Consider the following 13,935-nt stretch of genomic DNA (forward strand, 5'->3'; position numbering starts at 1 on the left):
TTTCAATAAGCAGTAGCAATAATAATTAATGTACATATGAAAAGACAAGAATAGTAGCATTAATTCAATCAAAGTGAGAAGGAGGAGGGGGAGAATTGAGGTGCATGTGAGCGAGCATCTGTCGAAGCTCAGACGCGTCCTCTTTAAGCTGCGAATTCTCGTGCAGGAGGCGATCGTTGGTGTGGAGGGCGTGGTTGAGTTTTTCGATCAGCTGGTGGTTCTCATTCCTGAGGCAAAGCACTTGCGACCAGAGCTCGTCCAGCTGCTGCTGCTTCCGCATCCTCGACCGCCTCGCGGACTCCCTGTTGGAGATCATCCTCCGCTGCTTCCGCTCGTTTATAATACTCATCTGCTGCTGATCCTCTGCCTCGTCCGAGGTCGCCGAGTTGCTGCTCACGCACCCCCATTTCTGCACTTGGTAGAGGGGGTTCGTGTTGTTAATGTCGACCAATTGGGATAGGTGGTTTGATTGAAGGAGATACTGAAGCTCATTCATTTGGTTTGTTTGCATTTTTGTTTACTCTACGTTTGTTGGTTGTTGAGTTCGAGGATGAAGAATGGGTTTGTATTTATAGCATCGGAAACAAGTAAAAGACCGTCTGGACTGTACTAGTAATAGTATGTAATTAGGGAAACTCAAATATTCTTAATAATTTTAAATGCATTCAAAACAAACCAAAAGAAAAGAAAAGAAAAAAAAAACAAAACTAAATAAGCCTAGTATTGTATACGTATCGTATGGGATTACTATCAATTTCTATCTTTATTTGATGAAAAAACTCATTTGTTGCTTTAATCAGGGACGGAGATACAGTGGGCCAAGCCGCCGCTCCAGCGGGGGCTTAGCCGGTCCCGGTCGCAGAACTTTCACCATGGCCGTCACTGCTTTTGTTTCAGCTGCGGCGAGTTTTAATTTTATATAGACAGAAGAGGGGGGAAGGAGAGAGAGTGAAAGCCAAAAAAGGGAAAAGAGAGGGTTAAACTTAAAAAACAATTACACATTTTACTTTACAGCGGTCATGCGGGGTCCACTTTTCGTTTTGTGTGTACGTATATTTCTTAAATAAATTAAAACAATGATATAATCGAAGATGCACTCTTTTTTGTTGAATAATAGTATTAATATTAAACACTAATATTTTGTATATATTTAACAGATTAATTTGCATGTTTCCATAATACTTATTTATTTATCTCGAACTCAGTATAATAAACTATGAATTTTTATTTTTTTCTCAATCATCACATACATGTACAAAATGTTTTTTTTTGGTATTTAAGTGTACAAAACTATGTTTTTATTAGAATAAAGATCTTTCTTTATTTATTTTCTTTTTTATCTTTTTCAAATAAAAACTATCATTTTGAACGCCAAGGATGAGAAATATTTATTAAACGCATTATTTTGATACTAATTTGAAATTAAATGCATATGATTTTTAACAGTAATTTGATTATCATATCCAAGGATGGAAAATATATTTTACTTTGTTCATCAAATGAAATACTATCTTTAGTAAAATTTAATTCATTTTGTTGTTTTTTTATCTATGCTCAATTAGGTAGTTTACTAATTGGCTCGGAAAATGAATTATTAATATTATTAATAATTTTTATTTTTCAGCACCGGCTTACCTAAATTTCTAGTTCCGTCCCTGGCTTTAATAATATGCTTACATCGCCTGGAAAAAAAGTGGAGACTATAACAAGTGGGGGCATGAATAATGCAATTGGTTCATGGAAAATATATAAAATATTGGGAAGAAAATATTTGTTATTTGTCACCCAAAGTAATGTTTGGAGTCGTGAAGGAATGAGGAGTTTTAGAGTAGAGGGTGACTAAAATCCCTTTTCCTGATTAAAGTAGAAGAAAAGCTATTGGTTTGACAATATTAAGTAATTTCTTTTCAATTGACGCTTGTTATCAAATGAAAGGTTAATGTACATTTTTTACACAAACTTTGGGTCTTCTTGATAAAACTAAATAATTTCATTTCAATTGACGCGTTTAATACATTAATGTACATCCCATTTCTTATCCCCACATTAATAAAATGGTAATTCTAATTCTTCTATATATGAGTCGATATTCCCATCTTTATAAGGCCTTTCGAAGGGATTAGTGAGTGATTCATTTCTAACACTTTTTTTTTTTGTGGCATTTTCTACTACGTTGCGCTATTATACATATGGAATACAAGTTGAAGAGCTGCATTTTGATATGGTGAATTTAGGCCGTTGATGGGTGTTGAGAAGGAGCCAAAATTTAAAAAGATGAATCCCCACAAATCTCATCTCCCTTTGTTGAATCTTTTTGACCAAATGACGATATCTAGTTTCGTGTATGGACCTTACCTATGTAGACTTTATTTCATTTCCATCAACTTTTTTTTTAATCTTTTTTAGTCCATAATTAAGGGATTCTCGAATGTGTCTTCTCCATTCGTGCAAGATTTAATACTATAATAATGTGCAAGGGAAGCACTACCCCATTCGCATTTCAAAATTTTAACCAATTGTGTATGCCAAATTATAAATTTAATATTTATAATTTCAATGTTATTAGACAATCGACTCTATCATTTGATTTTCAGCGACTGAGTGTGTGAAAAATTAAAGTGATGATTGAAAACCTAAAACATATTATACAACTTATATATTGTAATTAAGAGTGAGATGGAGTAAAGTGTTATGAACAAGTTGAGTTAGAGAAGTAGTACTATATTATTCAAGGACGACTCCACTACAATTGATTAGTTTTTTTGTTACTACTTTATATAAATATTTTTATTATTGCATGGACTCAAAAGTTGACATTAAATAATAGATTAGAACGTAAAGATTTCCTTTTTCTTTGAGCCCTAAAGAGAAAAAGATTGGAGTCGGTTTCTGTTGATTGCTACTTTATGTTAATTTTCTTCTATCAGTTCCTCTTTCATTTCTTCAAAGCTAATTTTGCTTACCAAATATACAAAATATACATGATTTTGAATTTTTGATCTTTGGCGGAATGATTTTGCACCTAGTACCCCTATATGACACAAACCTTGTCGGCAAATCTAATCTATCCTTGAAATCGTATCTCAATTGTTTGTGAATATTTATGAGAATCTTGTAAATGCTAGGCTACAAAAACTCAGGGAAAATGCGGTTCATTAAATCTAAGTTTAGTGGCTACTATGTATGATTAATTATAAGATGAGTTATAAGAGCTATTGAGTATGTAAATGCCTAAATTGCCCTCGAGAAGGGGACTACTTTTTGTAGGGAAAAAAAGGAAGTAGTAACTTAAATATTATGCCCTTTCACAAAAAATAGTATCATATTTTTATTTTGGTCCATCCTCAAACAAATGTCATCTAAAAATAGAAAATTTTCCCAAATTATTTTTCTTATGTTCCTACTTTATTTACATCTTATATCTACCATTTATTCATATTTTCTTTCTCCTACTTTAACTACTTTTTCTCTTTCCCTCTTCTATTTTACCCACTCTTTCTACTTTTCTCTTAGTTTATCAAGTTTTCAATACTAAAACTCTTGTCGTATACTTATAAGATTGTTTTTAACTGGGGGGGGGGGGGGGGGGGTGTTAATATATTTTCAAAGTGCCTAAAAGTCACAACGAAGCTAATAACAAAATTCTATAGGTACAAACTTCACAACTCATCCCTTAATTATCATTTTTTTAATATAATTAATTTCTTTCTTAAGAATTAACAGCCACACATCTAATCCTTTACAAACCTTATTCATCACCTTCCTTCAACAATTAGAGGCAGTTTAGTAGGATACATATCTGATCATTTATATTGGAATTATATAATTGAAAATAATCTAAAATATGTGTCCTGATTATGTTTTGTTTATTTATCTTTCTTACTAAATGGACTTTTAACGTGTCGTGCGTCTTAATTTTTTGCTCATATCTTATTTCTCATATCTAAATTAAATTCATATGCTAATTATACATGTGTTTGTGGATTAAATTTTTATTCTAATTACGTTGTTATATAAATTGGACTCTTATGCTAAAAAAATTTAAATATACCATTCATAAAAATGCAAAACAATAAAAAACTGAAACTTAAAAACAACAACAAAAAAGAGAAATATAAATATATAATCATCGAGAACTCGTACTTACTTTGGTTAATCAAGCAGGAAGTACTTATCTCGATGTGATTACCACACTTTCGTGCCAATATCGGTCATTCAAGATAGGAATTAAATTTGGATCGGCATAATCAACCGTTCACAATAGAATGACTTATATCTACAAGGTAATGACTGAAAAAAATTCTGTAATCATACTACAATGCAAGAGAACTCGTCCCATAAAAACATGTACACTTTCCATTTTCATCCGTCCCATAAAAATATGTGCATTCCATTTTTGAAAAGTTATATCAATTGAATAATGTAGGTCTCACTATCCACGAACTCTACTTTAACTATCATTCTTCTCATCTCTCTTACTTTATCATACCATTCTCCTCTTCTATCTTACTTTACCAATTTTGTCTTAATTTCCGTGCCATATCCGTTGCTCATATCTTTATGGGACGGAAGGAGTATTACTTTTCCCGAATTCAATAAACAAATTATGATAAATGTTAAAAATAAGGAATTTAGAATGCAAACAACTAGAAAGCCATATACACCCATAGTAGATTCACCCTTATGTTTTATGTTACGTACTTCTGATGGAGGTCGTATACTTGAAGCGAGTCGAAACCACTTCCGAACATGATGGTTAGTTCATCCCATAGTTCCTATGTGGTCGGGTATCGTAACATTGCATTCACAGCGCTTGCGTTCTAAGTAGTTTTTATGGATCCAAGCAAATAGCTAGTGATCGGATTTCTCCTACTATACGAAGTTATGATTTGTATTTGAGGGGGGCTTCAGCACACCGTTGATGTGAGACGTCAAACCCTTACCTCCGAGATCTCTCTTTATAAGAACTGCCTACAAATCCAAGCCTCCTAGCTCAACTGGTTGAGAAGGGAGGCAAGGATATGACGCCATCCAGGAGGTCCTGAGTTCGAATCCTGGATGGCGCAACTTGGGATTAATTTCCCTGTGGCCCCAAGGCTTGTTGCCTTCGGACTTTGCAAGCATACGAGCCTGGACCAGTCTGAGGGTGGTCAACTTACGAGCCGAGACCCGTCTGAGGGTGGTTAAGCAGCTAGTTCGTGGGCCACGAGGGAAAGGGAGAGGTCGGTGCTTGGCCTGGACCCGTCTGAGGGTGGTTAAGCGGCTAGTTCGTGGGCCACGAGGGGCAGGAGGAGGCTGGTTCGGACGTGATCACGAGGGGCTGGAAGAGGCTGGTTCGCTTGCCAATGTATCTCGAACTCCGATGTGAGTGTATGTGTGTGTGTTAAAAAAAAAAGAACTGCCCACAACAGATAGTATATTAATTATAATTATATACTGTAGTATAATTTTTATAATATAATAGTGTAATTCAAACTTTGTTAATATTGCCGGTTCTTGAATTTATGAAACTAAAATCGGTTAATCAGGTGGTTAAAATTAGAACCTACCGAATAAGCAGGCCAATTGGCCCCATGCCTTGATTAACATTATGCTCTAACATTGATTTGAGCTTCATTGGGAACTTCTTCAATTGTAGTTCCTCTAATTCGAGTACTTATATTCATAATCTAAGTCTAACAGCTCCTTAATATCTGAGCTGTCCAACTCCGACCACACATCATTAACTCTCAATATTCTTAATAAACTGACTTCTTTATTTGAGTTTTTTCAGAAGTATGTTTTCCGTATTTCCATTACACTGATAATATTAAATCCTTCGTATGAGTAATTAATTGGGTCTCATCTGTATCCAAGGACCAAGATTAATGTCGAAAAGTTGAATCCTTTTAAATAAAAAGGATTGTTAAAAAGTCGATGAAGGTGAGCTATGAAGTTCTGGTTACAAGCATATATCCCACGTTATTTAATTTGTGTGCTTTTCAAAAAAATATTAAGCTCAAAATTATTGGCAGAATTTGCTTTATATTGGAAGAAGATGTTTTCTAGTGAACATTGCTAAATTAAATATGTTCATGTTTTTCTTGTTTGGTTTTATCTTTTCACTTGTACTATGCAGAAACTATACTCAAATTTAACAAACATAAAACATAAACTTCAAACATGGTTAACTCTTTTTTCTCCTTCAAATTAGCTACAAAAAGGGAGAAAGTTATGTATCTGGAATCTGATAAGTCTCATTATAATTTCCAAAGTAAAAGAGAAAAATAAAATGAAAACCTAATAAAAGAAGGTTAATTAACATGTACTATTATGTATCTGGAATCTGATAAGTCTCATTATCAATTGGACTCAGTTACTAAGATGATTCTCCTCCAACTGATAGCTATGTTGAATATGTCAATATTAAGCAAAAATTATTAACACTCTTTCACAATTCTAACAAAATTACAAACAATTATTCTTGGTGATCTAGTACCACTTTGCAGAACTAAAAACTGCAATCCAAAAGAATCTATCCTCCCAGAAATCGACAGCGCATCGAAATGCACAGTACCATTAAGTACAGATCATATGATCTTCAATCAAAGGAACAAGCCAACAACAAATAAATAACACAAATGTTTTGTTAACACCAATTTTATCTGAAGAAAAGTATTGCCCACTTTCTCTAAAAAACCAAGCAACTTTGAGCCGACATTGTTAGTGGACCAAGACTTGAAAGCTAGTACAAATGAGTCAAAAATAATTGCAATAATTCAATTGCAGCACCCATCAATGGCATCTACTAGGGATCAGACCACCATGACACTAGTTACTAGGACCTCTTTTGTTTTACACCGTTTACTGAGTTGGCTAGACTCAGAAAGAACAAGCCACAATACAAAAGATTGTTACACAATTTATCTAACTAGTAACAGATTACAATCGATAAACCCTAACTAGAACTGGATCATCGTCAGGCTCCAGACCCCTAGATTAGGTCGATTTCACCACCTGCACACTAAGTAGAAGAGTTAGTATAACAAGAAAATGGTCCCTAAGGATCTAAGCAATAGCTAAACGAAACAGAACGGAATCAGAGAATCCGGTCACAAATGACTCAGGTCACAGCAGTGACTGCTCTAGGCCTCAGACCTCCCCAATCCTCACAGCAAGTCACAAAGACGAGCACCGCTGAACGGACCACCCAATCTGAGATCACTGAAACCCTAGAACTCACCGATTCCCGTGCACCACGGCCATCTCAACACTCGGATCCACAAACACCCTTCGAACACAGCCTTGCTCACAAGAAACTCCCACACAAGACTTTCAAGCACACGGAGGATCGGTCACCGGAAAAGACCGAAACCCTAGTTTTGAGAAGGGAACCGAATAAGTGACCTAACTCACAAACTACACCGATACATCTCTTTAGAACTGAGAATCGTCGGTGGAAAAGAGAGCTTGAAGGAAATCGCCGGCTAAAACCGCCGAAAAACTAGAGAGAAGGCGGAGGAACTTTTCGAGGGAGGGAGGGAGAGAGAGAGAGAGAGAGAGAGAGAGAATATCTGAATGACTGAGATAGGAGAGTAACAGTCTCCTAAACAAGCCCAAACAAATAAATCAGACCCAGATGCAAGATCCGTGTGGAGGTGCCAAGTGTCGGCTATCCGGCGCATCAGGTAAGTGAGACGCCTGAACTTGGGCTACCAGGGATTGGGCCCCAATATTAAAATCCAGTTGGGCTCCTCATAATATTGGCCCAGGCTAATATTAATAATAGCCCACAACTAGAAGTGGTCCAATTTCAACATTCTCCACCTTTGGACTACTTCTGGAGAAACAGTGGAGAGCCTTGGTCTACTGCTTCATCATAGCCTACAAGGCATTCCTAATCACTAAAGAACACAAAGTCATTAGATAGGGAATACCAGGTTGCCTAACAAGACACCAGATGACAATCCAATTAGTCTTGTAGGACTTTAATTGCCTTGTGACTTTAAAGAGCCAAAACTCGGAGTCAGCAAGGTCTTAATACCCCCGGGACATGCACATGCTAGCCACAATCAAAATGCAAACTCCTAATGCAAGTGAGCAGTTTATCAACAGGCAAACACTTTGTACCCATGTCAGCAGGGTTCTTATCAGTATGCACTTTATGCAACAAAACCTCTTCTTTTTCAACAACATCTCTAATGAAATGGAACCTAACATCTATATGCTTAGTTCTATCATGAAAAACAGGGGTTTTGCATAATTATATGGCAGACTGACTATCAGAATACACAACAGGAACAACTTTCAAGAATTTAAGTTCACAGAGAACTCCCTTCAACCAAATAGCTTCCCTCATAGCCTCTGTGATAGCTATATATTCTGACTCTGTGGTAGAGAGAGCAACAATGTGTTGTAACCGAGATTTCCAACTAATACAAGACCAACACACAGTAAATACATAGGAAGTAGTGTACTTTCTTTTGTCCCTGTCATTGGCATAGTTAGAATCCACATAGCTCAACACCATCATCACATTTAGAAAAACACAGACCATACTTTGCAATATGTTTCAGATATCTAAGAAGCCACTTTAGGGCCTCCCAGTGCACAGGTCCAGGATTAGACATATATCTACTAAGGCAAGAAATAACATAAGCAATATCACAGAACCTATAGCATTAGCATAAGGTGCCTTTTCCATGGCAGCAATATCAGTATCAGACTTTAGGCACAGATCTTTACTCAACAGAAAATGAGCAACTAAAGGCACATAAGCAGATTTAGCAGCAGACATGTTAAACTTTTGCAAGATCTTATGCACATATGGTTCTTAGTGAAGGATCATAACAGATTCTTTTCTATTCCTATAGATATTGATTCCCAAAATCTTTTAAGCATCACCAAGATCCTTCATGTCAAAGTTATCACACAAAGCAGATTGCACAGACTTAATAGACTTAAGGCAGGGTCCCATAATCAGCATATCATCAACATATAGCAATAAGAAAACAGAAACTTTATCAAGGTTTTTAACATACAAGCATGCATCAAAGGTACTTTTCACAAACCCAAGTTTCCGCATAAAACTTGATGTTCCATTGTGTAGGGGACTGCTTCAAGCCATACAGAGTCTTCTTAAGTAAGCAAACATGATTAGGATATTTAGGATCAACAAAGCCCTATGGCTGTTTCATGTAGCTAGGTTTATCTAGGTCACCATGCAAGAAGTCAGTTTTAACATCAATTTGTTTCAATTCCCAATCAAAGTGAGCACGTAGAGCAAACATAAGTCTAACAGTAGTAAATTTCACATCAGGAGCAAAAATTTCAGTATAATCTACTCCATCTTGTTGAGTAAAACCTTTGGCCACAAGTCTGGCCTTGTACCTGAGGCCATCCACCTCATTTTTAATCTTATAAAGCCACCTGCGGTCAACCACAGAGGCACCAGCAGGCAAGGGAACAAGCAACCAAGTACAATTAAGTTTTAAAGAGAGCATTTTATCTTCCATGGCTCTTTGCCATAATTTCCAAAACTTAGATTTAAGAGCATGTTTAAAAGACTGGGGTTCATTCCCATCAGATTCATGCACATTAAAAGCAAAAGCAATTAAATTCACCAAGCCAGTAAACCTATCAGGAGGATTTATATTTCTCCTGACTCTATCTCTAGCTAGGAGGTAATCTTGCAGGGTTATCTACTTGTGCAGCAGTTTCATTGACTTGGTCAACATGGGCAGGAAATGGGCCAGGCTTAGGCTCAGGGGAAATAGGGCTGGAATTCCAGAAGTGCTCCACCTCACTTGAAGTATCCTGAGATGACTCCACCTCAGTGAGAGTGTCAGTGGACCTCAATCAGAGGCTCACTGTCAACACTTGTTGGAGAGGGTTTAGGGACAGGTTTAAGACAAGGGAATTCATCCTCATTGAAGACAATATCTCTACTTATAATGACCCTAAACTCAAGTTCACTCCTATTCCACATCCTATAACCCTTCACACCCTCAGGGTATCCAAGAAACACCCCTTTCTTAGATCTGGGGTCCAACTTGTCAGTTTTGGAATGAATAAAAGCACTACAGCCAAAGACTCTCAAATGGGATAAAACAATTTTTCTACCAGTGAAAACAGACTCTGGACACTTCCCTTTTAGGGGAACAGAAGGAGATCTATTTACAAGGTAGGCTGAAGTCAGGAGGGCTTCACCCCAAAATTGTTTAGACAAACCACTTTTAGAGAAAAGACACCTGACCTTTTCTAAAAGGGTTATGTTCATCCTTTCAGCAACTCCATTTTGCTGAGGGGTATAAGGAGTAGTCTTGTGTCTTTTAATTCCATACTTGGAGCACAAAGCATCCAACTGGGATTACAAAACTAAAGACCATTGTCAGTCCTAATGACCTTAATGGTTTTTCCAGTTTGATTTTCAACAAGATTTTTCCATGTCAAAAACTTTTCAAAGACTTCAGACTTTTGTTTCATTAAAAAACACCAAACTTTTCTGGAAAAATCATCAATAATGGACAGAAAATACACAGACCCTAAATGAGTAGAAACAGAGGCTGGATCCCGCACATCCATGTGTAGGTATTCTAACACACTGTGATTGGTATTCTCAGTCATAGGTGTAGGGAATGTGACTCTGTATCGTTTGCCCAGAACACAAGTGTCACAAAAAGGAAGACCATTTTGAAACTCATTTTCAGGTAAAAACTCATTTTTCTTCAAAATATTAAGACCTTTTTCACTCATATGACCAAGTCTGTTATGCCACAACATGGTTCTATCAACCTTGACCACATTTGCAAGATTACTCAAACAAGCCACAGACTGAGTAGAACAAACATAGAGGTTACAATTCTTAATAGCTTTAAACAGGCACATAGCACCGTTGCATATTTTCATAACCCCCTGTCTCCATCTACTCTTAAGCCCATCATGCTCTAAACAGGTACAGGAAAGCAGGTTATAACACAAGTCAGGCACATATCTCACATCTTTCAAATTTAGCACATAGTCATTACTGAATTTCAAACACACAGAACCAGTGCTAAGAATTTGACACTTCTTGTCATTTGCCATTGACACAAAAATATTTTCAATATGTTTGAAATCAGAAAACAAGTCTTTGAAAGGGAAGATATGAAAGGTGCATCCTGAATCAATTAGCCAATCACTTTTGGTAAATGAACACTCAGAGGCAGAATTTACAGAGAACAGATTATGGTTCATAAAACACACCATCAGAATCATTATCCTTGGCCAAATTAGCAACTGAATCCACTTGGTTGTTATTATTGTTGTTTTTACCTTTCTTCGGTCTAGTGCATTCCTTTTTATAATGACCCACTTCTCCACAATTAAAAGACTTCATTTTAGCTTTAGGGCCTTTGCCTTTTGAATTAGACCTGCCTCTGCCTTGTTTCTTACCATTCCCATTAGAGTTCTTGCCATCCCCACTAGATTGAGACCTTCCTCTAACATTTAAGGCTTTAGTTTGAGAAGATTCACTGTCAGAGTTTTCCTTAAGTTCAATTTCCTTTGATTTTAAAGAACTTATTATAAGGTCTAGAGGGGCACTATCCCTGCCATACTTAATGGCAGGCTTAACATCACTGTAAGTATCAGGGATAGCATTCCTAAGGGCAATGCTGGTATACTCATCAATAGTTTTGTCCACAGACCTTTTAATGTCTTGGACAAGTTTTTGAAAACGGTCAATATTATCATCTATGTCCTTAGTAAGATCCTGTTTGAATTTAAAAAGTTTTTCAAGAAGATACATCCTACTTGACATAGAAGTTTCAGTAAACAGAGTATCCAGATTTGTCTACATTTCAGCAGCAGACTCTATGGTCCCAACCTTCCTAATTACAGAATCAGAAAGGTTAAGAATGATAGTGGATCTAGCTAATTCATTAATTTCAGCCACTTTATCATCAGGTTCAATATCAGGGATAGTCCCTTCAACAGCCTTGAAAACTTTTTGCTGAATTAAAATACACTTCACTTTTTGTTTCCAGATTACAAAATCATTTTTCCCATTAAAAGGAACAATGCCAACAGGCTGAGTCATTTTGAAGAAACGTTTTACACACACAAAAGAACTCAACACAGGTAAGGCACAACACTTAACCCTCCTAGCACAGATAGTGGACTTAAACAAAGAAGACACAGAGAGTCCACCAAGAACAGATATGCAGGGATTTTTCATGCAAGAAAACACACTGATTCAAGTTACAGCAGGCACACACACACAGACTACAATCTCAAAGTGATCTCAGACACACAGATCAAGTCCAAATTGAGTTCATCCTTATCTGTCACGTGTACCCCAGCAAGAGGATTTCCCAGTTCGCAATCACACCCAGTGACTGGGGGCGCAGGGGGTCACTCAAGGCGGTTAAGGCATAGGGTGGATAGGTAATTCACTCAAGACATAGAGCTAGAGCTCTGAGATACACACTTTGAGAAAAAACCGACAAAGATAACAAAAAGCAACGGAAGCAGGAGAAGTTGTAACAGAAACATAGATCATGCAAGAAAGCAAGAGCACATAAGCCTAATACCGCAGCCAGCGGCAACTACCAGAAACAACTGCCCACACCTAAAACTAAAAAAACTGAAAAGTTTTAGGGTTTCAAGCCAAAATACCAGAGCGGGGTCCTAGATCAGGAACACCCGACTTACCTCTGAGCCTATACTGGAGGCTGAGCTTTACTCTGACGAGCCTACCTCCTTAATTTTGCTACCTAGCATGCCACGGTGATCCCCCCGTGGCTCTGATACACTGTAGGGATCAGACCACCATGACATTAGTTACTAGGACCTATTTTGTTTTACACCACTTACTGAGTTGGCTAGACTCAGAAAGAACAAGCCACAATACAAAAGATTGTTACACAATTTATCTAACTAGTAACAGATTACAATCGAGAAACCCTAACTAGAACTGGATCCTCGTCAGGCTCCAGACCCCTAGATTAGTCGATTTCACCACCTGCACACTAAGTAGAAGAGTTAGTATAACAAGAAAATGATCCCTAAGGATCTAAGAAATTTCAGGCTAATATTGGCCACCAAGGATTGGGCCCCAATAATAAAATCCAGTTGGGCTCCTCATAATATTGGCCCAGGCTAATATTAATAACAGCCCACGACTACAACACAACTAGAAGTGGTCCAATTTCAACTATATTCATTTCCACCGAAATGGCAACTTTCATATTCTCTGCACCTAAGAAAATGGGCATAACAAATGTTTATTCTTTACACGAATGTATGACATTTTCTACTTTTTTTTCTTGAACATTTTTTTAATCTAAATACATAAACTTTAAGTTGATTTTTCCACCAATTTTTTTTTCAGATTAAAGTGACGTGTTTGTTAAAGGCTCCTGTGTAAAAAAATGATCGATCATTAAAACGATATCGTTTTTAATTAGAAGAAAATAATTTAGATTAAGATATTAGGGATTAGGATTTGGCAGAAACTTACCCCAGGGCTTGCATGTTTTTGTTAGTCAATTGAGTTGAATTTGGAAGCATATAAACAAAATTTCTTAAAAAATTCTAAAAATGGAAATATGTTCTTAATAAGTAAAGTCCGAGGTGAGTTTCCTCAAATGCATAAACAAATTTGCTTTATGTATTTCTCAATTTTGGAATTGATATTCTCTGAAATCGATTAATGAACACTCACGAGATTCCGAATCGTATAAATTCTCAACATATGTATGCTGAAAATTAGTACAAACCTCAAAAATATTCTATCAATTCCAGACGATGTCTCTTTCCAAAGATATTTCTCATAATAGCTCGTGGCTTAAAACGATTTTATTCTTATCACCTGAAGAAAATATTTGCCCAAAAATAATGATCAATTGCCATGCCTAAGAATCATGAGAAAAAGACAAATGCGAAAATAAACAGAAAAGACATCATAAGATTAGC

General features: G+C 36.6%; 1 protein-coding gene across 1 annotated transcript; it reads right to left on the reverse strand.

Annotated features, from left to right (window-relative positions):
* On the reverse strand, positions 1–615 carry LOC121743836 (basic leucine zipper 43-like). The gene has a single exon (XM_042137206.1). The coding sequence runs from the start codon at positions 509–511 to the stop codon at positions 65–67; it is 447 nt and encodes a 148-aa protein (XP_041993140.1). The 5' UTR covers positions 512–615; the 3' UTR covers positions 1–64.
* Between the last annotated feature and the right edge of the window lie 13,320 nt (positions 616–13,935).

This window comes from Salvia splendens, chromosome 8 (genome assembly GCF_004379255.2).
Source record: "Salvia splendens isolate huo1 chromosome 8, SspV2, whole genome shotgun sequence".
Classification (NCBI taxonomy): Eukaryota; Viridiplantae; Streptophyta; class Magnoliopsida; order Lamiales; family Lamiaceae; genus Salvia; species Salvia splendens.